This window comes from Manacus candei, unplaced genomic scaffold, assembly GCF_025592945.1.
Source record: "Manacus candei isolate 608988 ecotype Guabito, Panama unplaced genomic scaffold, ASM2559294v1 h1tg000067l, whole genome shotgun sequence".
Lineage (NCBI taxonomy): Eukaryota > Metazoa > Chordata > Aves > Passeriformes > Pipridae > Manacus > Manacus candei.
The window spans coordinates 13,075,170-13,102,468 of record NW_026138115.1 but is presented as its reverse complement, the minus strand read 5'-3'; the positions used below and the strand labels follow the sequence as shown (position 1 = coordinate 13,102,468).

At 39.3% G+C, this 27,299-nt stretch overlaps 1 protein-coding gene across 6 annotated transcripts in view; it reads left to right on the top strand.

Moving 5' to 3' along the window:
* The window catches only part of LOC127479385 (signal recognition particle 54 kDa protein), a 36,059-nt gene that overhangs the window by 5,156 nt on the left and 3,604 nt on the right, over positions 1-27,299 (top strand). For 2 of the 6 annotated variants that reach the window (XM_051806279.1, XM_051806281.1), the window contains exons 5-16: positions 920-1,024; positions 3,797-3,863; positions 3,950-4,007; positions 4,715-4,865; positions 5,736-5,884; positions 7,175-7,275; positions 7,384-7,470; positions 7,880-7,953; positions 8,193-8,301; positions 9,048-9,218; positions 9,711-9,806; positions 10,440-10,902. In XM_051806279.1, coding sequence (XP_051662239.1) covers positions 920-1,024; positions 3,797-3,863; positions 3,950-4,007; positions 4,715-4,865; positions 5,736-5,884; positions 7,175-7,275; positions 7,384-7,470; positions 7,880-7,953; positions 8,193-8,301; positions 9,048-9,218; positions 9,711-9,806; positions 10,440-10,531 — 1,260 coding nt within the window. In that variant the 3' untranslated portion in view covers positions 10,532-10,902. Of the gene's footprint in view, positions 1-919; positions 1,025-3,796; positions 3,864-3,949; positions 4,008-4,714; positions 4,866-5,735; positions 5,885-7,174; positions 7,276-7,383; positions 7,471-7,879; positions 7,954-8,192; positions 8,302-9,047; positions 9,219-9,710; positions 9,807-10,439; positions 10,903-14,516; positions 14,694-14,886; positions 15,080-17,341; positions 17,360-18,736; positions 18,914-25,936; positions 26,004-27,299 lie in introns of those variants that run through there. The other 4 variants (XM_051806285.1, XM_051806282.1, XM_051806283.1 and 1 more) reach the window with 4 other exon arrangements.

Here is a 27,299-nt window from a genome sequence, read left to right as displayed (position 1 = left end):
ACTTCAAAATTCTGCATTGTGTTACTTTTCTTGTACAGCCTGGGCTATGGAAGCAGTCCAGTAGCAACCCAAGCTTTTAGGTGGTTATGTGGTACCTGCAGTTATGCTTTCTGTTGAAAGGCTTCTTCCTATTGCAAACAGTAGTATTCTAATTGAAACTACTTTCTGGACATTTCTCAAGCTAACTTCAGTTTAAGCTTTAAGTTCACCTGTTCTTAGTCTTCAATTGAAATGTGAAGACAAAGGACGAATAAAGTACTGCTAGCTTCTGGGCTGTCTTTGCTTGTCCCAGAACACACCTTTGCTACCCTAATGAAGATTTGTTCAGACTACTTATAAGCCTTTGAAAAAGTGTTAAGTGACAACCTAGCAGTTCATGGCAACATTTCTCATTAATTTACGTACTTGGTCAAATCAGCACCTGAGTATCCGTTTTCTACCCTCCTTCCAGTTAGCAGTGTAATCTTTTGTTCTGTTAGTCTGTGCCCAGCCATAGCTCTCAGGAATGTATGTACCTTCTGCTCATTTCAGAAGTGAGGCAGCAATCCTAAAAAGCCTTCTGCGCTGTGGGATTCTCACCTGAAGAAGCTCATCCTGAGCAGTGACAGTGGGGTGGAGATCCTGTTTCTGTGTTGATTGTTACACTTGTGCCACCTACACAGGCCACCCTGACTGTAGGGCTTGGTGGTAGAAAAAAATTAACACTGTTACTCTTGCAGAATTATTATGCGTAACAATAGATATCTTCTGTGGGCTGTTGCTGTTCACTGTAAATCAGCAAGAACCTGAGCAAAATTAAGACTAAATATGCAAAAATTGTTTTGCCCCATTGAATATGAAACCAGGCACCTAGCATGATACCAGCTCTCTGTGCTTTCGACATTTGGTTTTGCTACATATGTTAAACTTTGTTCTTTAGCTTGTAGATCCTGGAGTCAAAGCATGGACACCTACCAAAGGAAAACAGAATATTATAATGTTTGTTGGTTTGCAAGGAAGCGGTAAAACAACAACTTGTTCAAAGGTAATGTGCAGTGAATCTCTTTGCATGGGTTTTGGATTTTTTGTTTATTTGCTTTGGCTTTGGTTTGTGTTTGGTTGGTTGGTTGGTTTGGTTTTTTCCTTGGGGAAGGTGGTGGTCATTGGACTCCTTAGATAGGGTTTGCTTGTGATCTATGTTATTTCTATTAGTAGCAAAATGCTAACTCACTAAAAGGTAGAGATATTTTTGCAGAAGGGTTCCTGAGATGAGAGGAATGGACAAAGTAATATTCTTTTGGGACAAATAGCTTGTAGGACTTCTTTCAAAAATTTTTGAACTAAACCCTTGATGAAACAATACTGTGTATGGATAAGAAAGATTCTTTCTATTTTTCCTCATTTAGTTGCCATCTGGAGTTAAACAATGACACTATAGTTTGCTTTCTAGGTCAAAGACTAGTACTATGAATGGGACCTATCTCACTCTATTAACTATTTAGGCAAGCCACTGGAATTTGACTTTTGTATTAGATACCTCAGTTAAGTATCAGTGTGTGGTGTGAAGCTTCTTCCAGCCCCAGATTCATTGAGGAAATTTACATTTGTATTTTTTTAAGGCTAAAAAAGAATGCTATGAATCAACACATCATAGAATAGGTAGGAGTGGAAGGGACCACAGTGGGTCATCCGGTTCAATCTCCCTGCTCAGGGAGGTCATCTTAAAGCACATAGCACAGCATTGTGTGCAGACGGTTCTTGAATATCTCAAGTGATGGAGACTCCACAACCTCTCTGGGCAATCTGTTCCTGTGCTCAGTCACCCATACAGTAAAGAAGTTATTCCTCATATTCAGGTGGAACTTCCTGTACATCAGTTTCAAGCAGGTTGCCTCTTGTCCTATTGCTTGGCACCACCGGGAGGAGCCTGGCTCCATCCTCTTGACACCCTCCCTGCAGATTCTTACAGTCATTGAGGAGGTCCCCTCTCAGTTGTCTCTTCTTGAGGCTGAACAGGCCCAACTCCCTCAGGCTTTCCTTTTAAGAGAGATGCTCCAGTCCCTTAATCATCTTCATGGCCCTCTGCTGAACCAGGAGCTCCATGTCTCTCACAATGAGGAGCCCAGAACTGGATACAGCATTCCAGATGTGGTCTCACCAGGGTTGAGTAAAAGGGCATGATCACCTCCCTCGACCTGCTGGCAATGCTCTTCCTGCTGCACCCCAGGATATCATTGGCCTTCTTGGACACACTGCTGGGCACACATGGCACACTGCTGGCTCATAGACAGCTTGTTGTCCCTTTGTTATCCTCTTGTTACCCTTGATATTCTTGGCCAGATTTAATTCCAGATGAACCTTGGCCTTCCTTGTCTCATTTCTACTTACTCTGACAGCTTCTATATTGATTCCAACTGGCCTGACCCCACTTCCTTCTCCTATGTAGTTCCTGCTTATGCTTGAGTAATGACAGTTCTTCGTTCATCCATGCAGCTCTCTTGCCCCCTTTGCCTGATTTCTTGCTCATCGGGATGCATCCTTCTTCAGCGTGGAGGAAGTGATCCTTTAATATCAACCAAATCTCTTAGACCCCTCTTCCCTGCAGGGCCCATTCCCATGGGATTCTTCCAAGAAAATCCCTGAAGAGGTGAAGTCCATGGTTGTAATCTTACTCGCTGCCCTGCTTCCTCCTTGCCCAATACTGAACTCCACAATCTCACTGTCTCTACAGCCAAGGCTGCCCCCAACCTTCACATCTCCAACACTTGTTCATTGGTGTAAGGTTGAGCAGCACACCATTCCTTGTGGGATCCTCCACTACTTGTGACAGGATGTTGTCATCCATGCTTTCCAGGAACCTTCTGGACTCTGTTTCACTGTGCTGCTGCTCCAGCAGATGTCAGGGTAGTTAAAGTCCCCCCCAAGTGCCTGTGACTCCAAGGCTGCTTCAGGCTGTCTGTAGAAGGCCTCATCCACTTGTTCCTTGTGATCAGGCGGCCTGTAGCAAACATCCACAACAACATCATCCTTACTGGTCTGCCCTTTTATCCTAAGCCATAAGCTCTCAACTTGCTCATCATCCACCCCAAGACAGAGCTCAGTACATTCCAAGCTGGAAGGAAAAATTATTCTGTGGAAAAAAGATGCATCTTTCTTGCTTTTTTTGTCATCTGCTTTTGAGGTTCACATGTAGGTTATACTGAATATATGAATTCCTCCGATTTCAGAAGACTTTCCTAGTGCTTCTGTAGGTGAACTTTATTTTGGAAGTTTGTCTTTGGTCAGTCAAGTGTTTTGTGAACGCACATTGTACCAATGAAGCTGAGTGTTACAAGAAAGTTAAGGATTCTATTCATCACTCTAAAATATATCCTTGTGAATGGAAATATCTTTGTTCCTCTGGAAGTACAGAAACCACGAGCTGTGCAAGTTGTAGCCAGTATGGTACTTGATATTGAAGATTTACTGTTTTGAGTAGTTCCTAAATGCTAGTCCAATTTGCAGTATTAACAGCAGAATCCAAGAGTCTGTAAAATGGGACCTTGAGTTATTTGTAGTCATTCCTAACTCAGAAACTGAAATTAGAAGCAAAGTCAAGCTGCTGTTTTCATCTTGCCATTAATAATTATTTATAACATACTTTTCTAAATAATGGCCATGCTAACATTTGATACTTGTAGTCAGTGGCCTCAGTTATAGGAAGGCTGGCTTGCCTTTGTGTCTTCTGTGTGTGTACTTCAGTGACTCACAAGCTGTTACACAGTGTCATGTCAGTGGACCTTTGGTGTAACTGCTTGTTTTGGATTTCTTTTCACAGTTAGCATACTTTTATCAGAGGAAAGGCTGGAAGACCTGTTTGATATGTGCAGACACGTACAGAGCAGGTAATACAGTCTTTAATGATGTGGTTCTCTATCTGTAATATTTAGAGATTTTCTTAAGTAGTCCCTTGACTATACCTGTCTTACAGGTGCTTTTGACCAGTTAAAGCAGAATGCCACAAAAGCAAGAATTCCCTTTTATGGGAGGTAAGCATCTTTCAGAATCAGTTTGGAGGACAATTTAACTCCAATGATGTATTGTTCCTTATTGAAGGTCTTGCACTAAGCCCCATCCAGTGTTGCCTAATAAATTAGGGTTTAGTAATATATTCTATTTTCTCTAATCATATGAAAATTCTGCCTGATTCTGTATACTGCCAGGATTAGCAGGTAGGGATAGTGTAAGAAGAGATCAGGCATCCAGGAATAATTCGCTACTTTGTGTATAGCAGTTCATAGACTTCTACCAGACATATTCACATTTTCAGGAATTATCTTACAGATCAAAGGATATTATTTTTTGATGCTTAATTTTTTTTGTCAAGTAGAAGCAGAGGTGGACTAAAATAGCTTTTATAAAGCAGTAAATAACTTTCCTCTAAGCTTCACTGGAGGTGTACTGTCTAGGTGCTCAGGTAAATTGTATTTCAGGAAAGGGGTAGTAGAACTTAGTGCAGCTTCCAACAGGTGAGACAAACAGTCCTTTGCACTTCAGTTCACTATGTAGTAGGGGTAAATGGCTTAGGAAGGCATATTTTTAGCCAACTTTTGCTTGACGTAAGAGAAATTTCTTCTTGAAATCCAGATACATTTATAGTTAACAAGTTTATAGTCAAGTGATGAAATTTTAAATTAGTTTCTTTGGGAATAAAAAATTGCACATGTAACTACTAGATGTTTCTCTTTTTGATCAGTTACACAGAAATGGATCCTGTAATTATTGCCTCAGAAGGTGTTGAGAAATTTAAGAATGAAAACTTTGAAATAATTATTGTTGATACAAGTGGACGTCACAAACAAGAAGACTCGTTGTTTGAAGAGATGTTACAAGTTGCTAATGCCATAGTGAGTAGTTTTGAGAAATACAGTAACTTCTGTCATAGTCATTTGACTGCAATTGATTTATCTTTATGTCCTAATGTTCTGTGTAGATTTTGCTTTAATTACTAGATTATATTAGAAATTACAAACAGGTATGAATGAGCAAAGGTTGAATGAGGAGTACTTGATAATTTTTTCAGTTTGAATTCTTCTATCTGTAATTCAAGGACACTTGCATATAACTAGACTGCCATTCTTGTTTTAACTTTTCAGTTTCTTTGCGTGGAAAAACTAGATGAAAGAACCAGTCTGATCTGGTTTCCTCTAACTATGAATACAAAACTTTCTGTGATTGTCACAAATAATTGTCTTAAAACAGAGATGATTGGATAACTTTCAACAGTTTTGATATGTAAATGAAGCTGGTGTTTCTTGTATGGGTTTAAAAAGTCTGGCTACTTGTTTGATTCTGTGGTCTTGCATGACAATATGACACTTCCCACAGAATTCCTGCTAACTTGTTTTCAGAGGAATGATGTCTTAAATCTCTTAATGTAAAAATGAATGGACAATTTGAGCCATTAATTGCTTGTAGATACTAATTAGCTCATTGGCTCAAGATACTGGCTAAAATCACTTGAAACACAACTAATAAGCACAAACCTATTAAATTGTAATGTTCTGTCTTGTAGATAAATCTTTCATGTAGTAATACAGTATCAGTTTTTCAAATGGTCCTTAGATAATATTGTTCATAAAAAGTCCTGTTTTAAACTGCACAGCCCTTACATACTGTTACTGCAGCAAGTTCTGCTACTGAATGCATGAACATAATGCATGAACACTTTTCACTAAAGCAGGAAATTATTATTTTGTGTATCTCATTTCTCCTAGCAACCAGATAACATTGTCTATGTGATGGATGCTTCCATTGGCCAAGCTTGTGAAGCTCAAGCTAAGGCTTTCAAAGATAAAGTAGATGTAGCTTCTGTTATTGTTACGAAGCTCGATGGACACGCAAAAGGAGGTGGAGCTCTTAGTGCGTAAGTATTGTGGTATAACAGTGACCAACATCTGGCTATGCACAGCCAGCCATGCAAATGCCTTATTGTCTCACAGAAACCTGTTCTGTGAAAGTCACTGTCACATTGCACAGAATCTGAGATTTAAGTCGGTAACACTTAGATGCTTACCCTTCTTCTGATTGATAGGATCACCAGTTGATATTTAACATCAGAATCGGATATTATGATGTATTTTGAATATAGTAGTACATATTGTTGTTACATGTCAGACTTCTGTCTTCTGAAAACAGCATCAAGCAATATTCATTCCATATTTCCCAAAAAGATCCATTGGGGTTTAATAGATATAGCTTACCTGAAGAGTTTTTTCCAAAGGGGGAAAACCTCTACCAAGTCATATCTAGTAGCCTTGAAACTGTGATGCAAATCAAACTTCTGGATTGCCAGTGTCCAGCAACTTGGTAAAAAGTTGTCTGCAGTCATACTTACCTGAATTCCATTCTCACTGGACTTGCCATGTGCTGTATCTTGGCAGATTATTGACTAGACTATGCTACATTTTATCTTCAGCCTTGTATGATTGTTCCAGCTGCGTTTCAATGACACAGCTTGTACTGAGCTGAGATGTGTCAAAACAGTCAATGTTAACTGACACTGACTTACTGCATCACTGTCTGACTTCGATATGAAGTGTTACAGTTCTTGAACTGCCATATGTATTTTGTTTTATTTATAGCATAGTGATAGAAACCTAAAGCTTTTGTTATCTTTATTTTGCTCTTGTTTTAGTTGTCAGGCATTAAGTCGGCTGTATTTGCTCTGTGCTGTCTGTGGACTGGAAGCTGAGTTTCATCTAAAAGCTAGTGCCAGTAATTGACTGGTGAAAAGGTTCTGAGTTTTCTTATGGCTAAGCTTTTTTCCTGTGTTGAAAACAAGATTGTCTGTTGTTTGAGGTACCTTGAAGAAAATGTAATCAATGCCTGTGTCATATGACCTCCTAATATTAGGATAAACTCCTCTCAAGTTTCTTAAACTCAGCAATGAAGATAAACAACTTCTATTTCTGTTGATGATTTTTTCCAAGCAGAGTTTGTATTTTACAAAGTGCTAATTAGAGAAAAATCTTTTTAACTTCTGTCAGCTGTACATCCAAATGCTGGATGTTTTTTTCATTAATAATAATCGAGGAGTAAGATACTTCAGAGAGGATGCATAGTGTTGAGGATGCCTAGCTGATTATGTTAATAGATGGTACAAAACATGGATGGTTTTTTAAGAGACCATTTCATAAAATGTATTTTACTGCAGAGTTGCTGCCACAAAGAGTCCTATTATTTTTATTGGAACTGGAGAACACATAGATGACTTTGAACCCTTTAAAACACAGCCTTTCATCAGCAAGCTGCTGGGTATGTATGTACTATGTACAACTATACTTAAGACACTTTGAATTGGATAATGGAAAGTCAAAGTGTAATTTTTTTAATGTTAATTTCAAAGCTGTTTTCCTTTTCCAGGTATGGGTGATATTGAAGGACTGATAGATAAAGTAAATGAGTTAAAGTTGGATGACAATGAAGCGCTCATAGAAAAGCTAAAACATGGTAAGTTATTCCCAGGGCCTGAATAGCAGATGTGTTACAGTGATGTAATCGTGACAGGTTCTCTGTGACAGAGACAACTGAGTTAATTTGTGTTATGTGTAGACATAAAAAACTTGCTCATGTGCACAGTGAAGAATAGCTATTCTTTCTCTAGTACGTGTGGCAGGCACGTAAACTGAGTTGTGTTTTTTGAGTGATGTCTGTCAGCCTGTAACTGCAGAATAACTAGCTTAATGGTTCAGCATGTGCCATCTCAAACTGTTTATCCATGTGAGTAGTGAAGAGGTTTGTTTATCCATTTATCTATGCGGTATAGTATTTACCTTGTAAAAATGAAGAATAATTGAGAGAGTAAGACCAAAATGCTAGTGTGACTTCTGCTAACTTTTTTTTTGTTGTTGTACTTTAGGTCAATTTACGTTAAGAGATATGTATGAACAATTCCAAAACATCATGAAAATGGGACCATTCAGTCAGATCTTGGTTAGTTATCCCCAAAATCATTTTATTTTGTCAGATTTTCACTGATATTTGACCAACTTCTGTAAACTTAGAACTTTTCATTGAAACTGGTGTTATAGTCTGTGCTATATGTTTTTCAAAAGGTGAAATTTGTCTACTGCAATGCATAACTAAAAGTTGCTCTCTATATTTCTGGCTGCTTAATTGAAGTTAGCTTTGCCTATTCTGATACAGCTTTTGTTTTTCACTTTTGAAACAAGGGCATGATCCCTGGTTTTGGAACTGACTTCATGAGTAAAGGCAATGAACAGGAATCAATGGCAAGGCTAAAGAAATTGATGACTATAATGGACAGTATGAATGATCAAGGTAAAACAAATGTCATGGGCTATTTTTCTTTCTCCATTGTTGAACAAGCTTATTTAGAGATATTTTGGAAACAAAAAGATGTTGCAGCATCTACTGTGACAGAAAATGATGAGAAATAATTAAGACTCTTAGAAATGGCAAGGAGTATGCATGTCTCCAACTATCTGAATAAGTCTAAATATTTAGAGATACCTTGATGACTGCCAGTTGCTGCTCTGTCTTGTGTAGGGTAGGTGGGATTTTGAAGCATTCTATTGGAAATTCATGTATTTTTATTTTTCATATTGTAACTGTTCTTAAATTATTAATGCTACACTTGCAAATTAAAAAGCTATCTTAATCTTTAAACTGGCATTATTGTCTTTTTTCCTACCCACCATCAGATTTACTTGGTGATATAGCCTGGTCTCTGGAATCCACCCATAACTTCTGCAGAAGTATGCTCTTACCCTTGCACTAAACACATTAATATGGCTTAAGACCAAGTATGCTGAGAACATAATTTATTCAGACAGTTTTTTCTATCATGGTGATTAACATATGAAGATAACAGCTTTTTTAGTATTACTTCCTAGAATGTTATGTCTCATTTATGTAAAATTCTGCATTGTCACTTCTGAAACTAGGTTTTTTGTTCTCTGGCTAAAAACTAAATTCTCAAGTAGGAGAACAGGTTTGCTACCAGCTGTAACAGTTTTTAATGTCAGTAACTCAATATATCTTTCTTTTCCACATTCTAATTGCAGAACTTGACAGTACAGATGGTGCCAAAGTTTTCAGTAAGCAGCCAGGAAGAATCCAAAGAGTTGCAAGAGGTTCAGGTGTTTCTACCAGAGATGTTCAGGAGCTTTTGACCCAATACACTAAGTTTGCACAGATGGTGAAAAAGATGGGAGGCATCAAAGGGCTTTTCAAAGGTAAGAAAAACCCAACACCACAAAATCAACCAAGCAACCAAACCAAAAGTAAACAAACCAACCCCCTCCCCCCCCAAAAAACAAACAAAAACTAAAATTTATTAACTTGCTGGGGACATTACTTCATGTGTGAACACAGAGGAAATGTGAAAACATTGAGTAGGGAGAGGAGAAAGTGAGTTGTAGCTCACTCATTTTCATGATGTTTGAAAACTTTATGTAACTGGTAAGGTCTGCAGTGTTCTTCATGCCACTAATGTGTAACTTAGCAGGGAAAGCCACCGTATTCCTATGAATGTAGGCTTGATTACTACCACAATACTAACACTGCAATCTGTTATATGGGGTGTAGGGACTGTTGATCCTTAAAGTAACTTTAAGTGGCTGATGTAGTAACTTTTGATAATGGACTTATGGATTTGAATTTAGAATTAGAAGGTAACATTCAGATTTATTTCTAGCCCCATATCCTAATCCACTTTTTTTTTTTAGGTGGTGATATGTCAAAGAATGTAAACCCATCTCAGCTGGCCAAACTGAACCAACAGATGGCAAAGATGATGGATCCAAGAGTTCTTCATCATATGGGTATGTGCTGACTTTTTATAGCTTCAAGAGAGGACAGTTATGGTGGAGCATTTGAAATAGAGAAGTGAGGAATGTCATATGGGAATATCTGTGTTATATATCAGTATTAAGTATTTCTAAAACTTTCTAACAAGAATGAGAAGTTTAGTCCAAATGCTTTGCACTTACCGGTGCTTAATCTAGCCTTTTCGTTTGGATTCAGCTCCCAAAATGAGCAATTGGAATGGTGTCTGGGAACAGTGATGACTTGAGGAATGACTGTGGTAAAGCAAATCTGCCTAAACTTCCCTTCCCTTCCAAGCTTTGCTTCAAGTAATTAAATTTGATAAGAGCAGCTTTAAATAAAGACTTCCATACCAGAACCTTACTAATTGATACTGGTCATTCCTTCAAGGTTTTTTCTTTAGTTCATAATGCACAGGTCATTGTAAAACTTACTTTAAGCCTGGTGTTTTGCAGGCCCTTCTATAATTAGTCATTCAGTTTTTTACTTTCAATAGCTGTTTAAGCCTATTTCGACAGTCTTGGGCTTCTGCGTTTGTATGTGACTGAAACAGTGTGTGTACTTTAATGAGGCCTCGAGCAGGAGAGCTGGGCTTCAGAGTTAACACATTATGTTCTCACTTTCTGCAGGTGGCATGGCAGGTTTGCAGTCAATGATGAGACAATTTCAACAAGGTGCTGCTGGCAATATGAAAGGCATGATGGGATTCAATAATATGTAAAGAAGCCTTAATACAAATGGACTTGGTTGACTCATCATTGCAACTTCAGTGAAAGAATTTGCTTTCTTCCTTTTTACAGTGATGAGGGAGTGGTCTTTTGAAATCTTATCCAGGCTTCTCAGTTTCTACATCTAATTTCTGGAAACTATTTTTGCTTAAATTAGTTCCTCTCCACTAATAACTGATGGCACAAAGAGTAATTCAATTTAATGAAATAAGATCATGATGTAAAATTTTAATATTCAGAGACACTTTTTAATTGTTTACATCAAATGGCAGCCATTATATTTGTAACAACCCTGATCTTTGGTTATAGTACCATAAAATGTCACAAATATACTGTAAAATAAAATGTAAGTGGTTATAAACAAGGGAATGGCCCATTTCTTCAGTTGTTTCTAACTGCCCTTTATCAGTATGTAATGAGATATTTCCTTATTTTGATTTGTTTCTAAAGAGTATTGTAGCTCATGTTTGGCATAGATACTGTAAGAATAGTTCAGTATCTGAAAATCTGCTGTTGGTGCTCAGGTGTGGACCATTTCTGAAGGTGGATGTGCTGTGCTCACGTTTGTACAAGACTTTGTTCTACAGAATTATATCATTCTTTCCCTGTACACGAGGAATGAAGTATATCTGGGTATGCAGATATCAAAGTGTCTCATGCTGAAGAAAATCTTCATATTGGGATGCTAATTAAGCATTCTTTTGTTAAGGAGATAATTTCTGATGCATCCTAGGTGGAATTCTGTGCTGGTACTGAATTTTAACACAGAGATAGCTGTATCTATCAGAGCATATTGCTCAGCTACAATCTAGTCTTAATTTCTTATAGCATTTCTTTAGTATTTCAGTTTACTGTGTTGGTCTCAAAAGGGTAGAATCTACAAGCACAGTTCAGAAACTAGGTGTAGACTAAATGAAACTTGAAATCTTGGCAAATATCTTTTACCCTTAAAGTAGGAGGGTGTATTATGAACCTCAATATACTGCAGAGTGCTTGGTTTGTAAATGACACCCAATGTTATTGCTTATATAAGATAAAAGCTAAATGTAGTAATTAAAACAAGTGGGTCCATTTGTCAGCCAGTTCTTTGAAAAGGTGGCAGCAAACAGTGAATATCTCATATAGGAAATTATGCTCTTGTGGTAATATAAGGTATGCTGTAACTTAGTTTATAATGTGAAACTATCTTCTACTTGATTAGTGGTACTCGTGTTCAATGCATGAAGGATGCTGAAAAATCTTCAGGTATGCCATTTACCTAATGCACTGCATTTTATGCATAGCATTAGTCTGTAAAAGGATCAGTTAAGTTGGATCTGAATATTTTAAATATAACTAAAGAGTCCTTGCATATCACCAGCTTTTAGGGGACCTGTCCTCAGCTACTGAAGTGGTGTGTGTTTACTAAAACCTGATTTTTTTTTTAATAGTAGTTTTAGTTCTTGAGCAGTACAAACCAATGAACTGTACAAAACGAAGCAGAAAAGAGTATCAAATCTTGGTTTGGAATGCAGTCGGTAGGGGAGAATGGATAGTTAAATGCATTTGATGGAAATCAAACATGAATAGGCATATTGAGGATGAACACTGAAGCACTGTGCTTCAGGACAGGCTCAGTCAGACTGTCAAGTTACCAGCAATTAACCCTCTATTTTCAATTTGTTGCATACATTTAGTTTTAGCTTTTAGTTCACCATTTCCAAACTAACTCTGCTACCAGATAGGAAGAGAGCTGTCACTAGCTGAGTGTTGGCAGAGGCAAGGGCAAGTTCAAAATGCATTTCCTTAAAGTATAAGATACAAGCTTGAATGAACTAAGTGTATATTTTCTTACCTTAGCGAACCAGGTAGAAAATACTTTGGAAAATACTTTAAAAAGTTGCCTGAGTATCTTAAGTCTGAAAAAAAAAAATCATGTATGTTGGAGGCACCAAGAAGGAGAGTTCAACTGTAGAGCAGCACTTACAAAATTCTCTCCTAGCTTTGTAAGAGAACAGTTTTAGAGACTGGGATATAATTTTTATGTTTATGGATCCTGCAGAGCACAATGTGTGGAAGAAAATGCTAAAGTTGTTGCAGGAGAATAGAATATTCTATATGGCCTCTCAAAGCTTGATGCAAATAAAACACTGTTGGCAAGTGTGTAATAACTCCCCTAGCACCATTTTCTTCCATTAGGGTTTTTGTACTCATCCTTCACAGGATCTCAGAAAAGTCTACAGAAAAGTTTTCTGTAGCATACAAGAACCCTGAAGAGCTAGAGGCAAGTGAAATTTGCTGGAAATACTTAGATGACTGAGGTCTGTCTTCCTGTGTGTATCTTGCTGAAAGCTGTTGCTGCTGTCAGACAACCTTTTGTCTGAGCTGTTTGAGCTCAGTCTGCTGCTGAGCAGTCTACTAAGAGGAAACAGTTACGATGGTCAATACATAGCTGTGTGATTGGAGCTGGACAATTAACTATTAGCACACACAAATAGCTATAGGTTTATTTGTGAACAGTCTTTACTTTTACATAGGATTTTCAATATTGTCATGTGCTAAGTTTATTAAAATTATCTCAGTTGCAAATGCCAGTTGTTCTGGAAGGTTAAAGATTAAGTTTAGTACTACTGTACGGCTGTTATAATCACAGTAGAGGCAAAGGAAAGCAAGTTGTTTGGTTGATGACTTAAAGCTGTTCTTTAGGAGCTGTTACCCTATTTCAACCAGTCCTTACTAAACAGAATGTAGACTCTACTGTGGGTAAGAGGTATTTATGTATCCTAACATTAATTTGTTTCTTTGCAACTTTAAGTAATACAGATTTTTAATACCTAAAGCAGATAGTCAGCCCAGTAGTGTCTAAAATAATACTGTAGTCTTTAATTCATGTGTTTCTGTAATCATATATTCAATATAATACATTCTGTGTTGTCAGCCCTTTTCACAAAGCAACATTTTCTGCCTTATGCTAGTATAATTGTGTGATACATCTGTGCTTTACCTGGGCTTTTAATTTGTTACAGGATGTAATTAACGCTTTAATATGACTAAGAAAGTGTCTGAGAGCCCATATGTGCTATACACTAATTTTTTGGAAGCTATTCTTAATGATGCAGGATTGAAGGATGGCTTTGCCATGTAAGTGCATTTTACAGCCATTGGTTCCAACTTAAAAAAAATAATTAAAACTACTTCCTCCTTAGTCCCATGAAAAGGATGCTTCAAATGCTTCCACCTCCAGCTGTTTTCACTAGTAGTTGGCATTGGCTAATGTACCTTTTGCCAGGGTCAGCCCTGGTTCTCTATTCCGGCTGGGCCATCACCTGCAGCACAGAGGCCTCGGCACAGGCTAGGGGGAGAAGTGCTCCTAGCTCTGCTGGAGCAGCTGAGCAAACCTATTACGTGGCAAACACTTTTCCCTGCCTGCTGGGACTGCGTGTTACTTTCCCACCCAAACGAAGCTCAGGAGCCAGTGCACCCTTGGTTTGCATTTCTTTCTTATCCAGGGGTTGGTCCTTTACGAAGTGCTGAGTTGCCTGAGAAACGTAGATAGAGCCTTCCTAAATCTTTGTTCGCGAAGCCTAGCCATGATCATGAAGATGATGAGTTGCCTGAGCCAACACCGGAAGGCTGAGCAAGGGTGGCCCTGGGAGAGGAGGATCCCTAAATCCTGTCAAGGATCTTCATGTATTTGTTAAACTATTCTTCTGTTATTTTGCACGTTTTTACAATATTTTGGGAAAAACCTAGGGTTTTCCCTCAGAGCAGGTATGCTTCCTCCGGGGTTGGAGGTACGGCTGTGCCTGGCAGCCCGGCTGCCTTCGGCCTCTCCCCCGATTCCCCCTGGCTCCGGTGGATGCCCGGCTGGGGCGAGAAGAGAAAGGTCAGAGGTGCCCTCAGTCTCTCCCAGGTGGATCCCGGCTCCTGCGCGCCGCCAGCCCCAGCGGGGCGCGGGCGGTGGCGCGGCAGGCCCCAAGCGCCGCCCCGGCGGGCGGTGTGACGGGCGGCACCGCCCGGCCTCTCTCGCCTACCCGGGCCGCGGCGGCCCCGCTGCCGCCCTCCCCCGGCGCCGCGGCGGGCGGGAGGATGGAGCAGGGGCTGTCCGCCATCACCCTCTACTGCGCGCCCGCCGCCGGCCCCGCGCCCGCCGTCGGCGCCATGGAGCCCGAGCAGGTGAGCGGAGCGGCGGGGCCCGGCACCTCCGGGCGAGCAGCGGGGCCCGGGCGCTGCCGCTTCCGCAGCGGGGCGAGGCCGCGGGGAGTCCGGCCGGGGGTGGGTGGTGGCTGCGGCCTGACCCCGCGGGTGTGCGGGGCGGGCAAAGCCCCCTGTTCGTCGGCGGGGCGCGGGGGCCCGGCCGCGGGAGAAGAGGCCGGTGTGTCGGCCGGTCTGTGCTCCCGCCCAGCGCGCTGTGATTACAGCCAGCACGGCGGGCGCGCGTGTCTCCGGTGTCTCCTGTTCTCCGGGGACAATGCCTCTGACAAATGAGCCTGATGAATATTAAAGCGAGACAGGTTTCCACTTCCCTCCGCGCTGTGAAGTTGGCGAAGGCGTGGGACATGGTGAGGGACAGCAGCTGTTAATTACACCCAGCCCGGAGCTCGCCTGTCCTGCCGCGCCTGCCCCTGCACCGGCCGCGGCTTCGCCCTGGGTGTTACAGGCGCTGCCGCTTCACTGGTTATGGTGCTTTTCCAAGGCTTCTTTATTCCGAGGGTGTCTTACAATCGTCCTCTGACTCTGTAATTTTGTTGTCTTCTGTTTGAGAAAGACTCATGCTGTTTAATTTGAAACACAAGGGTGGAAACCCAGGCAAGCATTAAAAAACACCCTCACTCAAACCTAAACAAACTCCCCCCAAAACCCTAGCCAGGAAAACTAACACAAATTAAATCAGTAAGGTAGCCAAGATAGCATGGTAGAAATACTTTTCATTAACTAATACCAGCCTTCTAGGGATTAGCAGTATCAGAGCAGTAGATCTGTGCAAATTGAATTACTCATCTTTTTGAGCAAAAGTGGACATCACACACTTAGGCATTTTTGGTCATAATTTCTCTCAAGAATTCCTTCATTCGATGGGTTAAAAGATGCAAAAAGGAATAATGCGATCTCCCTATTGCTTTTTGATTTTCTTCTTCCTCTCCTTTGTGAAACTTTATATTATTGCATCACCTAATATTAGTTGTGTCAGCTCTCCTAGCTTACCTGCAAGTGTCCAGGCACACCTTATCCTTAATTGTAGTTTATTTATTTTGACATTTTAGACGTAGACTGAAATTCTATTGTGCTGATTATTGTACCAACACTGTCGAAAGATGCCCTGCTCTTTCTCTATTTCCGGCCAAAGGGTGAGATAAGAGGGTGGGTGTAAAGGGAGTAAACAAGGAACAGCAGTTTCAGATGCTGACTTCCTGACAGGCAAGGTTTTCATGTGTGCCATAAAGCCAAGAAAAATTCCAAGAGGACATTTAAAAGAAAGAGGAAGTTGCTTTATAGTGTTTACCAAGGACCTTAAGAATGTCAGCTAGCGTGGTGAAAGCAGAAGAGTGACAGGCCTTCATGTCAAACAGATACCAAAGTAGATACTTCTTTGATGTGGGGCTAAGGCAAATGCTGAGTCTTTCAAAACCATATGATGTGTTAGAGAAGGACAGGCCAGTGGAAAAAAAATGTAGTCACAAACTTGACTAAAGCCATGTACTGAAAGAATGATCTTTGTAAAAACTTCCTGAATTGGAAAAGAAGATCAAATTCGTGAAGGAAGATCAAAAGTATAAATTCTCAAACAGGAAATACTGTAACATTTGAGCTATAAAGTGAGTCTAGCTGACAGCTCTAGAATAGATCTGCATTGCCACTGTTTTGGAAAGATAAATTCACTGATGCTGAACTTTCTCCTTGTAACTGGGAGAGTTGGCTTTTATTGACAGGTAAAAATGAAAAGGATAAATGCTGCAGTGATAACTAAAACCTACACACGTTTGTTGACTAGGTAATAACCAAAGCAACAGCTGATATTTATTATTTTATTTAATAATTTACGAATTGGAACCAGATTTGTTGTTCCTTGATGTATTCTTATTGTCTTGAATTGCTGCATTTGTCTGAAATGTTGTAGCAGTACCAGCTGCGCAGAGCTGCTTATTGTGAGTAGTGTAAGTGAAGTGTGGGATGGGTGTGCAGGGAATTAAGGGCTGCTTTTTCAACTTTGAAACATGAACCATTATTTTTTTCCAAGTTAAAATATTTGAAGCATTTACATTAAACAAGCCAAAATGAGATGAAGAGACTGTGCCTTTAGAAGAGCTCTAAGGAGGGACTCATGTTGCTTGCTGTTATTAATCACAGTGATATTTATGATATTGTGTTAGCAAAAAATAGTGCTCTGCAGTTCTGTGACTAAACATGAAAAACAGCGTCATTGTATGATGCCAATAAAGGAGCACGGAATGTTCATAAAAAGCTGGTTCTGTGGTGCTTTTTGCACCAAAAAATACCGAACTGAGTCACAGTAAGTGGTACCCACTTTTATAGTGGCAGCACGGAGTGCTCCTTATGCTTAGGTTGCTTCACTGTTTTCAGCATTCATATTTGTGTAGCTTTTCTCTGTTCCTAAGACTGATAGACAGCAGAGTGCACTGAGCGCCAGATAGTTTTGTCTTTCTACATGAAAATCTGAATCTGCATGAAAATACCATGCTGTTTCAGCTGAATTACCCCAGTGAAAACTTGCTACTGAATTCTGCTCTGCTCCTCCAGGAAAATGCCTGAAATGTGCCAGTGTTGCTAAAGAAATGCTGGGTGGGGGAAGCTGAGATGACTTGCAGTTTTGAGGAGCCATGGTACGAGGGCTTGGAGAGATGATGAATTGGTGTGGTTCTCATCCACACTGTAGAGCTCTGCACGTGATCCTTCCCTCCCTCTTCTCTGTGGGCATGAGAAAAATCTGTGCTTGGAATGAAGAAAGCCATTTGGCTCCCTGCGGCCCCCTCCTGCCTCTCTCTCCCGTGCCCACTGTCTTTCCCAGCTAACTAAGCCTGTTTGCATTGCAAAGCTGTTTTATGTAGTAGTCTAGCATGAGAAATGGGAGTGGTGATGCTGTGCTTGCAGTGATTAAGGGATGTTTCACAACTATGTGATAAAATATATTTTTTTATTTATAGTTTTGATTTGTGCTTTGTGTAGATCATTAAGTTTTGCATAGGGAAGAAGTCAGAATTTGAAATATACCCATTTTATGTAACCTGGATTTTGTATGTACTTACACACGTCATTCCTTACGATACGGTTTCAAATTACACGGGCTCATGCATTTTTAAAAACCTTCATGGTACATTAAAAACATGTGGCTGGCATTTCCTAACCTCTGTGGCCTTCTCTACATGACAGAAATGTTTTCAGAACAGTTTTGTGCATTTGATACAGTAGTGTCTAAGAACTCTACCAAGACAAAGGCTCTGTTTTGATAGCTACAATACAAAACCTACTAAATACTAATATTCTCTTGCTGTAGGAGTTACTAGCCTAAAGTGTTCTTGATTGGCCTTTGAACTAGAAGTATATATTTTTAATGCTTGTGACCCAAAGACTGCACTGGAAGAACAAAAACAGATATTGTACTTCTCATTTTATATGTCCTTAGCCACAGAACTGAGTGTTGTCCTTTAGCATGGTCCCTTGTACTAATTGTGTTTGATGATGAAAGCCCACAGGGGTAGATTCCTTGATGCATCTTTTTAAAGCTTGAGCCTGGCTGCTTAGTTATTCAGTTCTCTTTTGTGCTAGAGGTGTCTGCCTGAGCTCACAAAGGTGGCTACAGCCTATGAACTATTTTATTAATTTCATTAGATATTAATTTCAAAACCAACAATACTTTTCAATATTAAATCTTATATGCTTACCAAATTATTTAAAGAAACATGCCCCCCCCCAGAAGCTCCTATATAATGCCGTGCTTTTTTGGAATAGATGTTTTTAATACCAGCTTTCATGCTGAAGTAAAGGCACTTACCTTTTTGTTACTTTTAGAGAAGAGATCAGTTTTTACATATCTGCACACAAAATTTTGTGAGTCTTATTTTTTACCTACAGCCAAGCTCTTTCAAATGTTCACTGCGTATGCTAATTAATCTAAAATATTTTAAATATCACATTTTTTAAGGGGAAAATTTCCAGTTTCAGAAGCATCTACTTAGATAATGATTTTTTTTTCTTTATAGCAACTTGCAAAGGGAGATGGTGGCTTTGAGAATGTGGAGCTGGGTGTCATAGGAAAGAAGAAGAAAATTCCAAGGAGAGTTATTCATTTTGCAAGTGGAGAAACAATGGAAGAATATAGCACAGATGAAGAGGAAGATGAACAAGAGAAAAAAGACTTGTTGCCACCTGTAGATCCTGTAAGTATTTTGATTGATACATTGCTACTTCTGGTTTACCGGGTAACTATCAACATTTTATACTTCATTTTTTATGTTACAAATCTGATTTAGTATTCAGTACTAAAGATTCCATTGATATGTTTGGCTTTAGGAACTCAGAAACCTGTGAGAAGTATTGTATCTAGGAAGTTTTGTCCTAGAGTTCTCCTCCACTAAAATAGCCCTATTAATTAGAAGTGGGTTTAATTTCTTCACTGTTCCAGTTTGTTCTTTCCAGCATTTCCCTCTCTAATAGTATTTGCTTGGTATCTCCTTGATTTGTTTTTTAAAAAAAAAAAAATGCGGGGGACATTTGTTTGCTTGTGTTTGTTGACAGTGGAGAGTTGAACCTGTAATTTAGACTTACCATACCAGCAATTTGATATAATTAGAAGAGCATAGAAGGGAAAGAAACAGATGACTTGCAGAAATAAAGGAAAACTGGTGTAATTCATGATGTATAAAAAACAGGTTCTAAAGGACCTGCACCTGCCTAGTCCATGTAGGTAATGTTCACCTGTCTTGTAAGATGTTGAGATGTTGCTCAGCTTGTGAATGGAGTTTCCTTTGTTGGTCCAGATTCAAGTGGAGTCTCAACAATTAAAGCTGTTGCCATAGTGTGTATTGTAGCTGCTAAAATACATTTTTCTTTTTTCTCAATGATTCCGGTTCTATACTTAGAGGTAAAATGAAACATATAATCTGTTTTATTCTGTTGGCCTGTTTAATAAACTATTTTGTGGTGATAGTGTGATTGCAGAGCTCACAGCTGTATGTGCTAACACTGGCAGCAGCAGCTCCCCACCCTCTAGCAGTCAGTCCCAGAGAAGACACATCCTTCTCATCATCTGTCCATGTGACCAGTCTCATGTTTCTTTCATGACAGCCCCAGAAAGTGGTGTCCCAACTGCCTCTTTACCCTCCTACAACAATTTTTACCCCAGTAAATTGGGTCTGCAGTCCTATTCCCTTCTTGCTGACAGGGCTCCCTTCCTGGCCCTCTCTGGGTTTGGATGCCTGTACTGAGCTGGAGACTCTAAAATTGGGTCCTTCCTGATGTGCTGGAGTGTGGTCAGACATCCAGGAGTCATGGCTTTGTGCAGCAGCTAGTCTTGCCTGGTTGCACGCTGGAGGCAGATGCTGGTGTAGAGCTGTTTGTTCCCGCACTTGAAAGAAGAGTCCTCGCACGCACAGAAACCAGTGCACTGCTTTCTACTTGACATTGTTCTGCACCATCATTTGGCAATCCATAATTAAGAAATGTTGTGGTTGAAGATTTCTATTTAAAGTAGTAGGCCCTGTATTTATTTATATGTGTGCATCCATCCTGGGAGAGCTTGGCTTTGTTGAAGGGACTGAAGTGAAGCGTTTGACTTTCTGCTCATGCTCTTCTGAAGAAGTGGTGAACCATAAGAGGTTTGTTTTGGGGAGGACTGTCAATAAATACCTCTTTTCCCCTCTGTAAAATGAATTTATCTTGGAGGAAAAAAGAAGGGGGGTTGAGGACTAAGCTGCAGTAAGACTATGGGAATTTAGCTGGGATTGGGGTTTCTAGTGATTCACAGATGAAGCTGTTGCAGTGCATCTTGTATAGATTGATGGCAGCATTCTTGTTTTTGCTAGGCAGCTCTTGTATACAACAAAAAGTAATATTAGCCTGAGAGCAGGTGGGATATCATCAGTATAAAACATATGAAGTTTATAGTCTGAAAAGAAATGTCTTATAGTCACAAACAACGAGTAAGATGTTAAGCTGCTTTGCTGCGTGCTGGGGTTTTTTTCCTCCTTAAGGATCTTCTCAGAGAAATTAAAGAACTGTGAAATTTACTGCATATTATGGTAACGTTCAGGTATCTTCTGAGTCAGATCTCTTCCCCGCTATGTGGGTCATGGCAGATATCCATGGATGTCTAAGAGATATTTTCCCCAGTTATAATGAGCAGGGGACCAGATGTGTATAATTTTTTTGGTGCCATTTCCTCGCAGTAGAAGAGTTCTGCTGTGGTGCAGCGATGGAAGGCTCACGAGCCTTGGTGTACATGTTGTGAGGGCAGAGAAGTGCATGCTGCTGTGCAAATGGACACTTAACTAAAGAGCCCTCAAGTGTGCACAACAGCCAGGAATGCTGCGTGATTGTTCCCCTACTTTCCTAATACAGATTTTTTTTTCTGAATACCAAAAGGTATATTGTATGGTGGAGTTAAGATTGCTCTATTCTCCTTTTATAGTTTATTAAATCCTTAATTTTTATTACACTTTTTAATAAAAGGACCCCCCAAACCAGAATAGTTTATTGTGGAGCACAGTATGCCTTATTATGTATTGCTTCTTACCTTGACAGAATGAACTTGATTAGAGCAGGAGTTGCCATTAAGTGAGGTTTACTTTATCTGCTGCATGCTTCGTGTATCCCAGCTGAGCCAGACAATTGAAGAAATGTTAGTCCAAGCTGAGCTTTGATGTTTTAGCCAACAGCTGCTTTAAAAATGTTTTTAATGTAGGATTTCTATAAAAGCAATTAAATAGTCTGTTTGCTGAGACCAGCATGTCTAAAACTTATCTCAGTTGGGACACAAAAAAGTATGTTTGCAAGTAATAGCTGTTTCTGGTCCAGTTTATTTTTAGAAAAAGCACATTTAATACTTTGAATAGAAACTTTGCATCATGAAATTTCATAGCTCAGCTGGTATTGGCTTCCTGGCAGCTTTTGAATGAGTTTAAGGGTAACAAATATTTTGCTGTGTTGTAAAGAAATGTCTTCAGTATATACCTTGCTTTGATTGTGTTTAGAGCTAAGCAGGCAATGACAATGTCTTTCTTACTAGGCAAAGTAGTATGTATGTATCCTGGTAATATGATAACCAAGCACTTGGTGTGGTGGACTGCTACCACTCAGAAAAAAACAAATTCTCAAAAAGAACTGGATTTTAAATTTTGCTTTGAAACAGCTTCTGATACTTCTGTAGGTCAGCACTCAGTTCATTAGTATTGTTGAGTGGAGTGTCCATTCTGTAGTTTTTTGGTTTTTTGAATCCAGAGCACAGGGTATTCTTATTTTTTAGATAATAGCTTTCAGTACTATCTGAATGTTCTCAAATTGAAATTGAAATGCTTTTATAGCATAAATGTTTTGAGTCTTCTATCTTAAAATTTATATGTTTACACTTTATATGTAAATTTCCTTTTGCTTTTGTCTACCAAAACTTTATTCTGTATTGATTAAATTTCCCTGGCCTGTTCTAGAAGATAATCCTTTTGTTTATCCCTGGAGGGACACTTGGTATAAACTCTTTGTTGTATTCACCTATCACATGAGGAGGCAGAAGGTGGAGTGTCTTTGCAGAGGAACTGTAAGCAATATAACTGTTGGTGTGATAACCCTAGAATTCATCCTGAGAAACAGAGCAACAAAGCTCTAGAAGAGATTTAATTTTTTTAACCTTCAATGCTCAGAAAGATTGAAACACATCCTTGCAGGCAGATTGTCTTGATATCCTGTAGTTAAAAGGCCCATAACTTTAAATAGCAAAAAATCCTCTCTTGAGGACCATTGAACTCTCCTTTTCTTTCAAGAATTTGGGATGAAGGAGAAAAATAAGTAATAACTACTCATGATATGGTAGAAGCTCTTGATGAAGGATGGTGTGTGTGTGTTTCTGATCTTGTTTTCACTGGCTTGTCTTAGATGCCACAGTTTTATATGATACATTTACTGAAGGACCTATTATAGCAATGAACAGTCAATAATTAAACTAATTTAAAACCTATCTTGGCATAGTAAACAATGGAAAAGCATCTATTTGGTGGTGTATATTAACTATTATATGCAGGATTTGGTTTTTCTTAAATCAGGAAATTATTATTTTTTCCATTTTGCCATTTTCTCTGACAAAAAGAAACACTACATACTTTGGAAAGTGTAAGTGTTAGTAAGAACTGAAATCTGCCAAAAATAGACACAGATGTGGATTGTTTAGGAACATGGTGCAGTTGGAAGTTCAAGGGACCATGTGTGCTCCGTTTGGCAGCCCCATACCAGGAAACAAAATCATGTTCTGTTGTTGAACCAGAGGCCCCTTGGTTTTATCAGTGTTTGAATCCATTATGTTAATTCCTATTTAAATTAAAATTGTACATTAAGATTTTTTGTAGTTTAAAAATCAGTTGTCATAACCATTGTGTTTTCCATTGTAAACGGCAAAATAAAGTCAGGATAGCTGCGTAATATAATTAAGCATTGTAGAAACATATACTTAAGAGACTGATGGCAGGAGAAATACTGTTCCCTTACAATAAATCAGTGTACTGTGTTTCATACTGCTGCCCCTTGTTTCCATTCAAGAAATACAGTATTACTGTGTCCTTGAGTTGATTAAAGACTGAACAGGAAGGCTTCTCTGGCTGGCCAGAGGAGGTTGATGTGTCTGAGTATATTGTTCTACAGGTCTGTAGGACCTGACTTGGGTATGGTTTTCCAGTTTTCAGCTCAGTGCATTAAAGCTACTTCACAGGCTAGGATTAGTTTGTACTGAGCCATTCCTTAACAGCCCAGTTCATATCACTCGAATGGTTCTGGTTTCTCCAGTACCAGTTCTTGCCTCACATTTGCCATTTCTGTTTCCATCTCCGAGGTGCTCTGGGAAGCCACCCAGATTTGCCCTGAGGAAGTAAGTGGGGGATGGGTGGAAAAAGAAGATGATTGCTTGAATGCATTCCCTTGTTCCTGGCTGTTCCTGGTGGTTTACTCTCCAAGCCATCTCCTTTTGAATTTGTGTGAAGTAGCTTCTCTCATGGTTTTATATTGTCTTTTGAGACCCTGGAAAGAATGTTTCTTTTTAAATTGAGGAGACTGGCAAAGCCTTGCTTGGCAGGGGTGAAGAAGTGTCTGGTTGGGCTTTGTCAGAAAGCAGAGATTCCCATGAAGCTGAACTTAAAAATGCTTCTAATGTACCAAACTGATTTTTAACTGTGGTGGGGGAAGAGTAGAAATACACAGAACCTCTGTGTCTGCTGAGCCTCAGATGTTCCCTACGTTTGTGTCTCCACAAACTTGTTAGAATGTTCTGGGTTCAAATTACTTCTGTCACATTGAAGTTCAGCCTGTCTTTTTACTCTTAAATGTTAAGGGGGTTCTTGTAGCTTCTTTCTTACAGGGCACAGCAGGCCTGTGTTTGTCCTGCACACTGTGTGAATGCTTTTTAACCCTGTCACCTCATCATGAAGGATTGTACAGAGCCCTGTCAATGCCGTTATTTCCACCTGTGGCAACAAGCTTTTCCAGCACTTTTTTTGACTTCTTCAACTGAACAAACTCCTTGTTAGCCTGTCTGCCAACTGAGCACATAATCAACAAGCTGGAGGTGCTTTTGTGCAAGCAGGATAGCAGCTGGTTTTGCTTACACTTTTACCTTGGCAGGACATTTTCCATACCCACTGCCAAAAAGATATAGCATCTGGCTTTTTTTCAGCTTGCCAACTTGAGTTTCTGGCTTGAAAGACAATTTATTGCTGCACTGATTTGTAGTGACTGTGCTTGGAAAGCACGGACGTCTAGTAGCTTGTGTACATGCATACTGAGGCTATACCAACTGGTCTCTCTAGCTGTATTATTTACAGTAATATTGGTTGTCCTGTAGAGATATCTATTAAATAATATCACAGAAAAAAGTTATTATCAAAGAGTTCTTAGCAACACGTTATAAATATTTATGTAACTGAGAGAGCTAATGTGTTTTATTTAATAAAAGCTGACACTTTTAATTGCTACTTTCCACAAGAAAAGTACTTCTACAGAGATCTTTTCTGGGGGATACATACATAACAAAGAGCTTGCCTGAATACAACATCCTGTTAACTATAAATATGTTTTAGTTCAATATGAAATTTGAGTTTGCCTTTTCACAAAAGTGAAAGCCTACAGTTTTTTGCCATTAGCTTGGAATCTGCTTTTCCCCTTTTTGCTTTTTATTACACAGCTTGTTGTTTTATTTTTTTTTTAAGAGATACAGCCTCTTTCTTTAGTGAAAAACATAGCCTGAGTATGCCCGTTATTTTATAATTAATTAAATTTAATTGCTAAACTTTCTTCAAGTTACTATGTGTAAATATATCAGTTTGTCTGGAGGCTGCAGTATTTTCTATGTGACCGTGAATATACCATAGTCATGCAAAGGGTAGTTCCTCCTCTTTGTCTTCCTGGCCTGCCCTTCCTAAAGAGTCTGTATTCCTCCAGTGCAACCCTCCAGTCCATTCACTGCATCTCTGGGGTCCCAACAAGATCTGCATACAGATCTCTGATTTCTTATGTTTATGTCCCATGTTGTATGTCTTAGTGTTCAGGCACTGCAGAGACACTTCCTCATGTACATGCAAATTCTTGAGGTGACCCCACTTGAGCCCTGTTTTTTTCACTTTGTGTTCCTCCTTGTTCACATCACCCCAGGTGCTTTGCTTGTCAGCCTGTCCATCTCTCCCTCAGAGCTGCAGTAACTCTCTCCCTCCCTCACGGCTCTTGGTGTTATTTTTGAGGTGCAATTTCAAGGGATAATTCATATCTGGTTGTGAAGTCTGGAAGCAGCCTCTTGCTCACAGGTTTGAAGGTTTGGTTTGGTTTTAAAGAGTCTTTTGCAGTTCACTCATCATTGTAGTGAGGAACTACTTGGCTACCTCACCTCACTTCTTGGCCTGATGGAATTCAGAACATTATGGAAAGCTCTTTATAGTTATAGGGATTGAGTTGGATGCTTGTCATTTCCCAAGTCTGGGAGTGGGAAACAAAAACCATGGAAACAAATTTTCCCAGAGGTAAACCATGGTTATATTCAGATCTTATGGTGATACTTTGCTTTATCTGTCTGGTCTAGAGTTATTTTAAAGCAAAAATATTGTGGCAGCTGGCAAACAGGAAACACTGCAAATCTTTCCTCTCAAGCTGTTTTGCATGTGTTATTTTGTGCCATGAACATACAGCTATACATATTCATACTACTCTTGTTCCTACAGACAACGCTCACCTGGGGACCCTACTTGTGGTTTCACATGCTGCGAGTCGCAACATCAACTTTATCAGGTATTGCTTTATTTACTGGTAAACCAGTAATGGAATATTGAAAGTCACAGAGTTACCATGGCATACTGTAAGTCGTCTTTGGGCTCTACTTGCTGTTTTTTCAAAAGTGTAAATCAGCTCTATTTAATCTGTGGAGACATACTGTCTTACCTCAGACACTTTTTAAAAAATTTTTTGCTTTCAATCACCAACTCCTGCATGGAAGAATGAACAGAAAACACTCTTTTGATCAAAACTTTTCCCCTTTTTCTTCATATGAAGATATGTTGGTGTTGGCAACTTTCTATTAGGTTTTGTTTGGAACCATTTTGTGTGATGTTATCTGGAAAGAATGCTGTCTGGAATAATTAAACTGACAGTTTTTCTGAAAAAGACAACAAGAGATCATCCCAAGAACACATCTAATGTGCCATACAACGAACATCTGAGGTTACAAAATAAACAAGACCATTGTCAAGGGTCTTAAACTTTGCTTAGAAATTCATTTGACTCGTGGACCTCATAAAATTTTGCTCAGTTTTAAAAATGCTTATCCTTGTCTGTGTTTTTTCCAAGGTGTAGAGTACCTTTGTTGGGGTTTTTTGACAAATATTACGGAGTTTCTGTCATTGTACACCTAGTTTTGAATATTTCTAAAAACTATTGGCAGTCTGTTTTTATTAATTAACCTATCCTTATTTTGAGAAACACTTTAATGTACAGTGTAATTCTATTCCTTGACACATCTGTTCTTCATACACAAAGGTAGATGCTGCTTTCCTTTTTTCAGAAGTGTTTTATGAATTTGAAGATTACTACTTTCTTCTTCCCACTTCAGTTTTGGCTCTTATATTTGTAATTTGAACTAGTCTTTTGCACAAAAATGGGGATGCCAGGATATCTGTAAGATTAGTTATTGTGAATATTCATTGAAGCAGTCAATTGCTAACTTCTGACTTTTTTTCCCCTGAAGATGACTAACTCATTTGCTTCCTTAGGGCAGATTTACAATTGGAAGTGCAGTACTTTTGACTTCTTGCTTGCCTTTACTCAAGAACCAGTGCTGTAGCCATCACCATGGTAAAGAGACTGACTGACACAAGCCCTCCCTGTTCCATACTTATGACTGTGCACTACCTGCTTTAGCACAGTAGTGCTGCATGTAGCCTACAGCTTGAAAATTGAGACAGCTGAAACCTAAATATTTTATTAATCCATTAGTATGCAACACAGAGCATTGTTAAAACTGACTTGACATATGCACATATCAATAAATAACTGTCTAGTTTCTAGTACCACTAGACTGAACTAATACAG